The sequence below is a fragment of the Podarcis filfolensis genome (assembly GCF_964270895.1).
Source record: "Podarcis filfolensis genome assembly, chromosome: 17".
Lineage (NCBI taxonomy): Eukaryota > Metazoa > Chordata > Lepidosauria > Squamata > Lacertidae > Podarcis > Podarcis filfolensis.
In genome coordinates, this window is record NC_139621.1 from 23,276,402 (window position 1) to 23,290,076 (window position 13,675).

General features: G+C 42.6%; 1 protein-coding gene across 22 annotated transcripts in view; it reads right to left on the reverse strand.

Annotated features, from left to right (window-relative positions):
* The window catches only part of NFIB (nuclear factor I B), a 295,932-nt gene that overhangs the window by 81,531 nt on the left and 200,726 nt on the right, over positions 1-13,675 (reverse strand). For all 22 annotated transcript variants that reach the window (XR_014543000.1, XM_083593437.1, XM_083593447.1 and 19 more), the window contains exon 3: positions 8,316-8,369. Coding sequence is in view for 21 of the 22 variants with exons in the window: in XM_083593437.1 (XP_083449563.1) it covers positions 8,316-8,369 (54 nt within the window). In the remaining variant the exon portion in view is untranslated. The remainder of the gene's footprint in view (positions 1-8,315; positions 8,370-13,675) is intronic.

A 13,675-nucleotide genomic window follows, 5' to 3' on the forward strand; every position in this document is an offset into this window, starting at 1 on the left:
TGAGGGAGCCAGCATTTGTCCGCAGACAGCTTCTGGGTCATGTGGCCAGCATGACTAAGCTGCTTCTGGTGAACCAGAGCAGTGCATGGAAACATTGTTTACCCTCCTGCTGGAGCAGTACCTATTTACCTACTTGCACTTTGACATGCTTTCGAACTGCTAGGTTGGCAGGAGCTGGGACTGAGCAACAGGAGCTCACCCCGTCGCAGGGATTTGAACCACCGACCTTCTGATCGGCAAGCCCAAGGCTCAGTGGTTTAGACCACAGCACCACCCACCTCCACCAAAATCATCATGAAGAAGCACGAATTCAGAACGAAAGGAAGAAACGAGTTAAGAGGAAGACATGTTTGGCAAATCCACACCGCAATCAACTCCTGCCTGAAAACCAATGTCCCCACTGTGGAAGGATGTACGGATCCAGAATTGGCTTCCATGGTCACTTATGGACTCACTGTTAAAACTGTGTTCATGGAAGACAATCTTACTCGGCTAGGAGTGATCACCAAAGAAGAAGCACATTATCTAACACTAAGGATTATCAGGTTTCCCTGTTTAACCAGAATTAACTAGCACTTGAAGCTGGTTAGCAAACTTCCCTTTTTAAAGAAACACTTCCAAAATGTGCTTGAAAACTAATTCAGCTTCAGCTTTCTGTAAGTCTTAAATAAAAACAGGGGAATAGCTTTCTACTACACTTCCAGAACCTGGTGTTATATTCTCACTTTGTTACATGACCTGCACTACTCTAGAACACTAATATTATCCAATATGTTAATTCAGCCAGAGTATAGCTTTAAACGGAATAGATAGAAGCAAGGCATTTTCAAAGGTTTCATAGGACCAGTCTGGATAGTTGACCTTGGTGAAGATTTGATATTTTCTCCCCCCCCCCCAACAGTTTTTGATCTGGGCTTCCACTGAAATGAGGCTGCATTTTAAGTTGTATTTTCATCAATTGGTTTTATACCTGGTGTTAGCCGCCCTGAGCCCGGTCATGGCCGGGGAGGGCTGAGTATAAATAAAGTTTATTAATTAATTTATTATTATTATTATTATTATTATTAAATGCAGCCCTGTTTAGGGAAACTTTTAATGTTTAATAGGCTATTGTATTTTAGTGTTTTGTTGGAAGCCGCCCAGAGTGGCTGGGGGGACCCAGCCATACGGGTGGGGTATAAATAATATATTATTATTATTATTATTATTATTATTATTATTATTATTATTATTAATTTTCCCAGCGCGGAAACATGGTTGCTCAGAACCTAGAAATTACAAGAAAGAAAGAAAGAAAGAAAGAAAGAAAGAAAGAAAGAAAGAAAGAAAGAAAGAAAGAAAGAAAGAAAGAAAGAAGCGAGTGGGGGGGTAGAGAGAGAGAGAGCAGGAGTGCTTCTAAGGAGAAGGATTTTGCAGCAAGTATTGTTCCTAAGCAGCACTGATTGTTCCTAACCCCACCCCACCCCCGCCCATGCTATATGGCACCTCTTTACTTGATGGGAAATTGGCCTTCTGCTTGTCCTTGGTGCTGATTTCCAGGATAAAGAAAAGTAGTTTAGAGTTCTTTTGTTCTTTTGTTCTTTATTGACTGCAAGCCAAGAAAGGTTATTCTCATGGTGTTTTTGAAAAGGTACAGAACCTCAGTATTTATTTATTTTTTTTAAAAGAAAAAGATAACAACCACATGTTCGGCATTTGCATAGCATCTCAAAATCAACGTTTTCAGACATTACTGAGCATCAGTCACCAAGGTCCAGACTTAAAACATCTTAGTCCAGTGGTTTTCAACCAGGGTGCCTTGAATGATGGTCAGGGGTGCCACGGGCAACACTGGCCTCCATCCCTCTTTCCTCTGATGCCCTCTCATGTCTCTGCCTCCCAAAGGCTTGCAGAGCTGTTTGTTGCAGCAGCCCTGGCTACAAGCTCCCCAGGGGAATGGTGCCTCTGGGGCTGGCCGGGGGGGGGGGCTGGCCTAAGAGGGCAGTGAGAGGAGGCACCTTTCTTTGGGCCAGGGGTTGGGGGGAGGTTAGAGACCAGGGGCAGAAGCTGTGGCTACCCAGAGCACTCCTGAGGAGAGGGGAGAAGTTAGGATGCTGAGGGAACACCCCATAAGGGAGGGTGGTTGAGAAAGCATGAGAAGCTGCCAGCTCTGCAAGCAAGGGGGGGCATAACTGGGCTCCTGAGCCTTGAAAGGGTGCCGCAGAAAGAATGTAGTTGGTTGGGGGGGGGCATGGACCCCAAAGGTTGTAAACCTCTGTCTTAGATCTATTGCATTTAGGGCTTGGCGATATATGGATATGCCATCCAATACCGGTTTGAAGTCCATATTGTGATATCGGTTTAATAATTTTTGACGTGGGAATATTTATTTATTTATTGAATTCATGTACCAGCCTATACCCTGAAGTCTCAGAGCGGTTTACAGAAAATATCACAATACCTATATAAAATCAAAATAAGAGCAATAACTCAATAGCAACCCCCCCCAAAGGAGTCACATTTTAAAAGGGTATAGGATGCCGATCCGGTCAACCAAAGGCCTGGTTAAAAAGGAACGTTTTTGCCTGGTGCCTAAAGGTGTATAATGAAAGCGCCAGGTGAACTTCCCTGGGAAGAGCATTCCACAGATGGGGAGCCACTGCAGAGAAGGCCCTGTTCTCGTGTTGCCACCCTCCGGACCACTCAAGGAGGAGGCACACGAAGGAGAAGAGCCTCCGAAGATTTGATATTGTGATTTGTGTGTGCTCTATGCAAAAATCACGATGCAGGAAAAACCACAAAGCTCCATCCTTATTTCAGACATTGCGATATATCAGTATATTGCAATGTTTAGCTGGTGATATATCACGATGTTGAAAGCCAGATATCGCCCAGCCCGAATCGCCTAATACTGAAGAAGTATTAGTGCTAAAGACAAGGACCACCTAAGTAACAGACTCAGCCAGTTCCTATTGCGTGAAACTTCAACAAATGATTAAAAGGAGGGGGGACTTGCAAATAAACTTTTGAGGAATAAACGTCATTCAATTCAGTAACAACAGATGAAAAGCAGTGGGGAGTACTCTACCATAAAAGTATTACAATCACACCCACTGTCTGCTATACTTTCTCAGTGCTATATTGGTATTACCAATACAACACTGGGTAATTTCGGGAATACATTACAAGAAAATTTTAGCAGCTGTACCTAATGTTCTTTTGTTTGGCAAAGTCAGCTGCCCTCCCCTCCTTAGTTAAGAAGGCAAATTACCAGACATCCTAAAGAATGCAGAAGTCTAGCCAAACATAGAGAAACCAACTTTCAGTGCCAGCAGCCTTGCCAACAACTACACAGTTTCCAGGCTCTCTTTTTTTCCCCTCCCCCTTGGCAAAGCCCTTGAGAAGGTGATGGCATCCAAAACTCAAGCAAAATTTTTCTGCCAACATACTGGCTCCTTCATAATCAGAATGCAGATCAAAGCATGGCACAAAAGTGGTCCTGCTGGGAGACGAGGTTGCCTGCCTACCATCAGAGATGGAGGGAGGTGGAGGCGAATCCAAAACTTTCATCTAATAATCTCTGTGGCCTGTCAGACCAGTGGCCACATGGTGTTTAACATTCATGCATTCCTTCTTTGTATTTCCCTGTCTTAAGCAATAAATAATAAGGAAACCCATGCCCCCACAAGGAAATTATGGTCTGGTATGTGCACAGTGTTGAGCCATGTTTTGTTTAGCTTAACCATGCTTTGTTCTACCTTGTGGGACCCAGCCCAATAGCTAAGCCATGCTTTGTTTATTTCCAGCTAACCATGATCATAAGCCACGGTTTGGTTTTGGCTTATGTAACTAGACTTGTTCTACAGATGGCTTGCCATTATGTGCGAATTCAGGGTGGTTTGTTAACTATCTGCTGTTTGCCTGCTCCACCTCAGATGCTCACCAAACTACAGACTCATGTTTTAAGTGTGGTACAAAAAAACAAAACTGATCTCAATATGAAGTGGCTCTTGCTGGTGCTTTTCCTGAAGAACTGAATTCTAGCCCTGCTTGTCAACAGGCTGCTATCCCAATTCCATTCTTCCCTTATAACCTTCCCCTCATGAGACAGACAGCCATTGCTGAAATTTGTTTAGAGAAATTTAAAGTGACTACAGTTGAGCACTCTCTCGTTTTTAAATGCCAGCTGGAATAGGAAAGCAGAATATTTGCGGCATCTCCTGATTGTTCTGTGGTGGTGGATAAGGAAGAAGATGCTTGGAATGACCATGTGAAGCAGCCCAAGATCAAACAAGGACCGTGATGGGATGTAAATGCCAATGAAGAGAGACTCTCAGACACCTCTGCCCTCAACACTTACCAAAGGCTGTTGCTACTCATTCAGGCAATAGCTGTTCCTCTTTTCTCACCAGGAGGACAACCAAGTCATGGTAGCAGCACTAGAACAATGTCAGCATCTTCTGCTGGACCAAGATGATCACACTATCAGAGAGGCTCCTTTTAAGGTCAAATACCTGCCCTACAACCATCTGGCTCTTGGGCCATTAGGATAGGAGCAGACCAGTGGCGGAGAGACAATCAGTACAACTGATCTTACTCTCCAGTAGGGCCTTTGAAGAGCCTACAAGCTCCACCCTGCAGAAGCTTTCAATGAATTGGCATCCCTATTCTGGAATGTATCCAATCTGGAGAACTCTCTCAAGGCAAGGTGTTTTCTATCCTCCTAAGCACAACTCAAGATTTGTGCTTTCTCTTCCGGAACTTTGCAAATGCTCCTTACAAAAATTCTAACGGCTAATTTCTCACTCATTTTTTAAATGGCAAACCTGAACAGCCTGACAAAGTGGGAAAACAGGTTTCACCCTCAGCAGCAGCTGAGAACAATTTTTATTATTTTATGTCATTTTATGTAACTCATTACATTGTTATTCCACACCATTCCTTTCAATGCAAAGGAAACAGAATGTGGGCAATGCCCAGCTGAGGGTCTCCTCAAGACCCGGGCCCTGACTGGTCCATTTGAACCTGGCTTACTGGCAGGGAGGTAATGCCCTGATGGTCATGATGGCCAAGGGGAATTCCCCATCGGCCGGTGACCACACAGGTCTGGCTAGCGGTGGAGAGCGAGGGTCCCCAACAGATGCCCCCCGGGGAAGCGGTGAGCATCCATTATGCACCATTTGCAGATGAAAACAACAGCAGTGAATACCAAAAATATGTGCTGGACTGGTTTTCATCCCAGACCATCTTTAGAAATGCATCAGCATACAAGTGAACAGATACAGCTTGTACATCTTTAAACTACAGTTCCTTCACCTCTTTGAGAGAATGTTGTTGCTTATTCTGATTAGTGAGTTCACAGCAACCAGACAGCTTTGGAAAACTGAGGCAACATGGAAAGAGTTGCTTTTTCTTAAATAGTGTATGAAAAGCACGATATCATGAACATGACCAGAAAAATTACCAACCCAGTTCTCCCTCCATCATCTTTCCCAATCGCATCACCAAAACAGAAGCCCCTATTTCTTACTCACTATCTACCAACATCCAAAAACCATCAGTGTAACTCCAGCCCCAAACTGCTAATGCCACCATTTCTCCATACCAGGGGTCAGCAAACTTTTTCAGCGGGGAGCCAGTCCACTGTCCCTCAGAACTTGTGGGGGGCAGGACTATATTTTTTTTGGGGGGATGAACAAATTCCTATGCCCCACAAATAACCCAGAGATGCATTTTAAATAAAAGCACACATTCTACTCATGTAAAAACACGCTGACTCCCAGACCATCTGCGGGCCAGATTTAGAAGGCAACTGGGCCAGATCCGGCCCCCGGGCCTTAGTTTGCCTACCCATGCTCCATACCCAATCACTAAAATACTTGCTCCCACCGCCGTATTTCTCACACACCCAATCTCTGAAAGCTCATCACACATTTCTTAATTACACCATCTTCCACCAACAACATTGGCACCAAACTCTCCCTCCTCCCTTGTCCCATTTAAAAATCTAACTGTAATGGTTACTGTTTTAAGCCCTTAAGATGGCCTTCAGAACAGCCCCAAAGTCTATCCAAGAGAGATTTTAAGCTCTCTGCCTTGCTTGCCACGCAAGGACCTCTCAGCATGCCAGCTCTGGAAGGCTACGGATACGCACACGAGATCTTGCGGGAACTCAAGACAGCCCCATGAGATCTCATGAGAGCATCCCAAAACCAGCACACTAAGAGGACCTTGCCTCCAAAGGTAAAGGGGTCTTTTCAAGATGGGTCCACTTTAGTTACCTGGCATGAAAAGAGCTGGAGGGTTAGGGATGGTCACACAGAAGTGGCTCCAAGGGGGTCACGCGCCATCCCCGAAACGTAACCCCCACATAAAATGGGGCCATACTGTACAGTGGTACCTTGGTAGTCGAATGCCTTAGTTGTTGAACAAATCGGCTCCCGAACGTTGCAAAACCGGAAGTGAGTGTTCCAGTTTGCAAACTTTTTTTGGAAGCCGAACGTCTGACAGGGCTTCTGCGGCTTCCGATTGGCTGCAGGAAGCTCCTGCAGCCAATCAAAGGCCATGCCTTGGTTTTTGAACCATTTCAGGAGTCGAAAGGACTCCCGGAACGGATTAAATACAAGAACCAAGGTACGAATGTATAAGGTGAAACTGTTAGTCTCTAAGATGCCACAAGATTCTTTGGTTCTCTTTGTAGAACAAGATAAACATCAACAAGATTTTGCTTTACTGCTTTAAGCCTTGCCTCTTCTGACTAGCCAAATACTTCCCTCTGTTTCTATAAGTTGATGAGGCATCTTGAGCAACAGCAGATATCTGTGTTACAGCTCCATAACAGGAGGTCACATTTGCACACATGGGTACAGAAGGTAATTTCAATGTGTACATGCAAGGTGGAAAAAATAGTACACAGCAACTTAAACTTAGCCAGTTTTTCAAGTTTTATTGTCTGAACCGTGGGCAGAAGGTGCACTGACCGAGAGACTCACACAAGCACAATTCTCTTTCTGATTTGTTGGAGTTCACACTTCAGCTTTACAATCCAAAAGGAAAAGGAAAAGGAAAAATGCTCTGAAGCCTACAAATTGATTTTTTTGCACAAACCTATCGTTCTTGGTAGGTGGTTTATGTGAAATTAACTGAGTTCATTTCAAACTAAGTGCTATAGTTTGAAATGCCATTAAAACTTCTGCGTAACCAGCAGAAGTTTTATTTATTTTGCCCCCAGCAAAATAAAATAACAACATTCATTCAGTTCTGTGGTATGAGGGGGTGGAGGAACAAACTCACTGTACTGCACATAAGCACTAGGAATTAATGGATTGCATGTAAATCTAGATTCAGAGAGTCACTGCCAGTGGTTCCATAGATTGCACTACACTAGACAAAACAAATGTCTGACCCCCTGTAAAAAGTGTTGAATATGTTTACTTCACATGTTCAAAACAGCAGTTTTCAAACCTGCCATAATTGCATTTAAAAAGCAAAGCTATTTTGCCTAAAGAACACAGGAAGGCTGGTTCTGACCCTTTTATTCTTCTTGTCTGACTAGAAACTTTTATTTTAAGGGAGAAAGGGAAATATTAATTTCAGAGCTTTTGGATTATTCTGCTCAACAAAAACTGAAGGTGTGTAAATTTGCTTAATAATGGACAAAATAAGGTTGGAGGGTCCTGGTCACAAACAGGAAAATAGCAATCTGGGGTAGTCAACTAAATTACTGCGCAAGTGGAACAACTTTCCCTTCCATAATGGGGCTTTCTCCCTCTCTGTGCCCTGTGCCATTCTCACATCTGCTACAGAGGGTATGGGGCAAACCTTTCTTTCCAGCCGGAACTCAGTTCCAGCACCACTCAGAGAATTAGGGAGGCATTCATGGCGAGTTCCAGCACCTCTTTTTCTAGAAGAAAAGCACTGGTTAGGGGAACACCTAAAACACATTTAGGGAGGGTGCCGTGGTGTTGCGAGAACAGTCCCTTGTGTGCAAGAATAAGTCATTTCACTGACGGAACAAACATTCACCTTAAGTGTTACCTCATGTTTCATTCTCATATGACAAACAAAAATGGCAGAATTTAATACAAGTTTTCCAAAATAACAAACCCCTTTTCCAATAGCAAACAAGCTTCCATGAACCAGAATCTCGATGAAACTATGACTGAGGCATATGCTACTCCACAAGAACTCATTGAAACTGCAGCTTACCCTAATCACAACTGCGCTTCCCAGAACAAAATAGGTTACCGACCAATTATACCCTCTTAACCATTAACAGTACGATCTTTGTTCTCAAACAATGTTCAATTGCAAAACGGCCTAGAACTCATTTTTACCTGGTGGATTCTTGGCAGGATCATTGTGGCTTGGACTTCCTGATTGTCCAGAATCTGAAAAGAAATTGAAGAAACATATCAGCAACTTGCTACTGATTTGTCCTGGGTTAGTTTTCTTTGAACCAACACGATCGGTACGATTTGCATTTTATTTTTATTTTATTTTTAAATAATTTTTATAAACTGGCCAATCACATCAAATTAAATCACATCACATAAATTCCAAATTACAAAGCCAAATTTTTAAATTTTGTTGGGGGAACCCATACTTCAAGATCCAAAGGGGGATTCAGATCATCTTCTTATTACTGCGTTAATGTCCAAATCAGTCCCAATCAGTCCAAACAAAATTCATAATTCTATCCAGTCTTATCTTGGTGTTTCCACATCATATCTTGTTCATATAATTTCTATTTTTCCTTTACGATCTCTTCTGTTAGTCTCCTTAAGCCGATAAGCAAAATAATAATCCTGTGTGGATTTCCCGTTCCTCCACTAAGTCCAGATGGTTTCCATATATCTCCTTCATAGATAACATCACTCTTTCCATCATAAATTTGGCATTTGTCACTCTTAAGTCCCACCGAGAAGTTGATCCACGATATGTAAACAACTCTATTTCTCTCTTTCTCCTCCCAGACCCAAGAGCTTCAACAATGCCTCCCAAAATGGCGACGGCATTTTTAACTGCGTCATTCCAAAACTCTTAGCTTTCCAGCTTCATCTTGAAACATTGCTTTGGTTCGAAAGTTTATCTCCACACAGCCTTAAATCCACAGCTTAAGTCCTTAGTTTCTGACTCATTAGGGGAGGGGATTCTTGTTAAATCACATAAGAAAAAGGAAGGCAGGTTTTTCCCCCCCTCCCCCCTCAGTCATACCGTATCTTGACGTATCTTCTCATATTTTATTCTTGTCTTGTTATCAGAGATCTCTTCTGTTAGCAGTCTTTACTCCCCTTTTTCCTTGAAGCATGTGCAATTTATCTCGTCCAAATTGTTTCTTTTGAAGATGCTTGCAACTAGCGGCACGAATCAGGGACGGCGTCCAGGAGTGCCGGAATCCCACAGGAGGGCTTTGTGCCTAGTGCCCCCACACCCACAAATTCGGGGGTGGTATAGGGCACAGCAGGCAAGGGCCGCCCCCCCCAATCCTGGGGGGGTTAAGGAGGCTAATTACCCCCATCATAGCCTCCAAATGGGTCGGAGAGATGTTATTGTCAGCCATCTTCCGATGCGCCACCTAGTGGCCCCCCGGTAAGATTTGCATTTTAAAGGGCTCTTTCACACCCCTTTCCGCAAACAGCAATCTGTTGGCATGCTCTGTGATAACTCTGCATAGTTAGCCACATATGCATTCTACAAATCTTTAAAACACTTACAATGGGTTGGGTTGGGGTTTTTTGTTTTTTTGTTTTGTTTTTTGGTGCAAATCTCATTAAAGAAAATATTCTTATTGAAAACTCCCCAATTAAAAGAAAGAAAGAGATCCAAGCAACTTTGTTGAAGAGAGGAAGAAAAGAAACCACAGCATTTGATAGAGAACTATTGTTCCACATTCCAGTTATTTTCAGGCTACAATCCTATACATGCTGGTCTTGAAGCTAGCACCATTAATCTAAATGAAAGTAACTTTCTGAGGAGATACGCATAGGATTGTGGTGTAAGAAACCAAATATTGGAACAAGAATTTTACTTATCACATTTATATCCCACCTTCCCTCTTTTAATTTTTTTTTTTTATTCTCACAACAACAACCCTGTGAGATAAGCGAAGCTGAGAGATAGTGACTTGCCCAAGGTCACCCAGTCAACTTCACTACTGAATAGATATCTGAACCTGGATCTTCTCAGTCCATGTCTGGCTACATCACACTGGTTCAGTTCACACCTCATATTAAACCATACTTTGAAACGAGCCATGGTTTAAGAAGTGTGGTGGTGCACATTGCTCAAACGTTCTTACGGCACTCCTGACCCACTCCTGCCACACTGCAGAGAAACAAGCAAGAATCTGCTTTGTTGTGCCATTCAAACCCTGTTGACTGGTTTGTTTCCTCCAAACAAACAAAACAAACCAAGCCTTAAGCCAAGAACAACCCATGGCTTGTTTGGAGAAAACAAATCACAAGTCCAGGTTCTGGTGACCTGAGAAGTCAGGCCCTGGATTGTTTTGTCCACAACACAGCAGGAGAGAGAGAGATGCGCCAAAGGAGTTGCATACTTCTGGTTTCAAATAAACTATGGTTTGCATAAGAACTATGATTTAATGGGATATGAGCATCGGGCAACTGACTGTGGAAATGTTTCTGGAATGGCAAACACCATCATTGGAGAATTGATTTTGTCAGAACCATGGCAGGAAGAGAAATAATTCAACTTTCCTTACCCACCTCCCACCCCATGGCTCCAAGGCTGCCCAGTCTTCCCTTACACTGTTATTTACACAAGAAAAGCATGCATATTAATTGCATTCAGGAAAACCTTGCATCTAGTTTGGGCCTATCTAGAGGCTTCAGGCCAAGTATGACCCCTTGTATTTGCCACTCCCAAAAGCCATCCGAGAGTTACTTGTGGCTGTGACAAAGGGACCTGTTGGCAGTCTGAGAAAAGGACAGGACAATCTGTCAAAGTTACCCTCCACTAAAATATGTTTCCAACTGATATCTAGAGACAGCCCAGTAACAGACTGACCTGTCCGAATTAAAATTTAAGGGCTTTAAATAAATAAATAAATAAGAATCCAGTATAATAAATCAACTATAGATTTCAAATTTCCAACTACTGTATCAGGCATGATGAAGACTGCATACTCACTACATACGAAATTTATAAAGTAACCAAAAATATGCCAGTGCAACTCCCCTTCCACTGTATGAATCTAGAAATCAACAAACCAGTGAGTTTTCACCCAATTTTGTACTTTCTTTAAACAATGAGTTAAACCACACTTCATCCAAGGTAGAAGGATGTTGCAGGGACCTGCTTAGTTATTAAAAGGAGGCAACTCAAATGCTAGGTAATTAAAACACAAAGGAAATCTGTATTTAAGTTTGACCTAATTATAATGCAAAACTGAGAAAATTGTCAAAAGCTGCATTAAACATTATCTGCAGTCTCATCATGGGCAACACATTTAATGTCTTAATGTGGGATCAAGCCTCATGATACAGATTTACTATGGAAGGTGTCAAATTTTACAATCCAGGGATATAGCCCTGCATGTGTTCATTGCAAATTACCATACAAGGTTGGTTATTTTTTGCTACTGCACCTGAAGTAATCATGCTACCAGATTATCTTGACCAATTTCAGTCTGAGTCCAGGTTTGGTTATGGGACTGAATCAGTCTTGGACATGGATGATCTTCATCAGGAGGAGGGCAGAAGGAGTGTTCTCAAAAGTGGCTTTTGATACAATTGAGAGGATGAATACTAAAGTTAGGAAGTCACTTTGGATCTTAATTCACGGAGCAATGGGTGCTCATGATTATTTCAACTGCATTAGATTCCATCTGTTACCTTACTCAAAACACTTCTACACTTAAACATAACTACATATATAAGCTGAACCCAAATAATTCACATTTAGTGTCAATTCTCTATACTAGCCATCTGAACTGGTATAGGACTTTAGCAGGTTTTCATATATTAGCTCACCATGGTCTGTCAAAGGTCTGTGAATGCATTAGCCTTTTTTTTTTCTTGTAGCCAGGTGCGATCCTGAGCATGCCAAATTTTTGGCTTCTTGGCTGAAGCTAGACATGACTGTGGACCCATCTGCTTAAACCTGGGACTCCCTTGATCATATATAAAGTAGAGGAAAGGTGTTCCACTGAGAAAACCAAAAGGATGCACAGATTAGGGAGAAAGAGCCTGTTCCTTCCCGTTGCTTACCTCTCCACACTTTGCCATTACAGGCTCTTTTCCCCAGTTGGGTTTTCATCCAACACTTAAGCCCAGCTGGGGGGGGGGGCAAAGGAGTTCAGAGACTGAACTTACAGAAAGGTATGCTCTCAGAATCCAACTCCACTAACACTCCTTTGCTTTATTTCTGACCCAGAAATAGGAACCTCATCATTTTTATTCAGCAGCAGGTCTGTACTTATATAAGTAAGACCATTCACCATTGTTCAGTTCTGTTTCAAGTGGGAAACAACCCTTCTGCAACACTACAGAAATGTGTTTCAGAAAGTAATAGTTGCCCACACTGTATGCCAAACATTGCTGTTGCTTTCTGAAACACCTTCATAGATTTATCTATTAAATTTATACCCTCCCCTCCAGCAGAACCCAGGGTGGAAACACCGTTTTTTCAGTTTTCAATTTAACAACAATAATCATCCCTAATTTCGACTTCCCTCCTCCCCCTCTCCTTCTCTGGTTACATGATGAAATTTGTTTAATTAAACTGCAACACCACCTTAACAACTCTTTTTTTTGGTTCTACTCCCTCCCCCCAAGATAACCTTTTAGCTCTTGATTTCAAATTAATCCTGCCAATGTGTTTAGTTGTTTACAACGATTCTTTAAATAATCTACTTGATTTCTTATTCTTCCCGTAAGTTTTGCCATTTCTGCGTATTCTATTAGTTTGGCATGCCATTCTTCCTTGCTTGGGACGGTATCTTCCTTCCATCTCCCAGGGTGGCAACACCTAATGCGATCTCACTGCTGTGAGTTGTATCACATGCAAATCTTCCCAGGCCCCAAAATCCAGGCACCATCCTTTGGGAAAATTCGATCTTATAGTGCCAAGAAGGTATGTGATTTATGACACAGTCTGAAGACACATCATTTCAACTAGACCTTTGGGGAGAACTGAAAATGCCTAGGTAAAACTGAATTTCCTCTAACATACAAAAATACTGAGATATGCTGGCTACCTGTCTCCCTTATTGGATTCTCCAAAATACTTAGGACCAGTGCTATTTTTCGAGAGATGTGCCAGAGCTCACCATGAACTTCTTCCTTGTTCTCTTAGAATGACAATGGCACCCACCTGAAAGGTGCCAGAATTGAGCTCTGGTGAGTTCCAGCAAAGGTCCGTATAGTTAAAGCTATGGTTTTCCCAGTAGTGATGTATGGAAGCGAGAGCTGGACCATAAAGAAGGCTGACTGCCGAAGAATTGATGCTTTTGAATTATGGTGCTGGAGGAGACTTTTGAGAGTCCCATGGACTGCAAGAAGATCAAACCTCTCCATTCTTAAGGAAATCAGCCCTGAGTGCTCACTGGAAGCACAGATCCTGAAACTGAGGCTCCAATACTTTGGCCACCTCATGAGAAGAGAAGACTCCCTGGTGGGACCCTGATGTTGGGAAAGATTGAGGGCACAAGGAGAAGGGGACGACAGAGGACGAG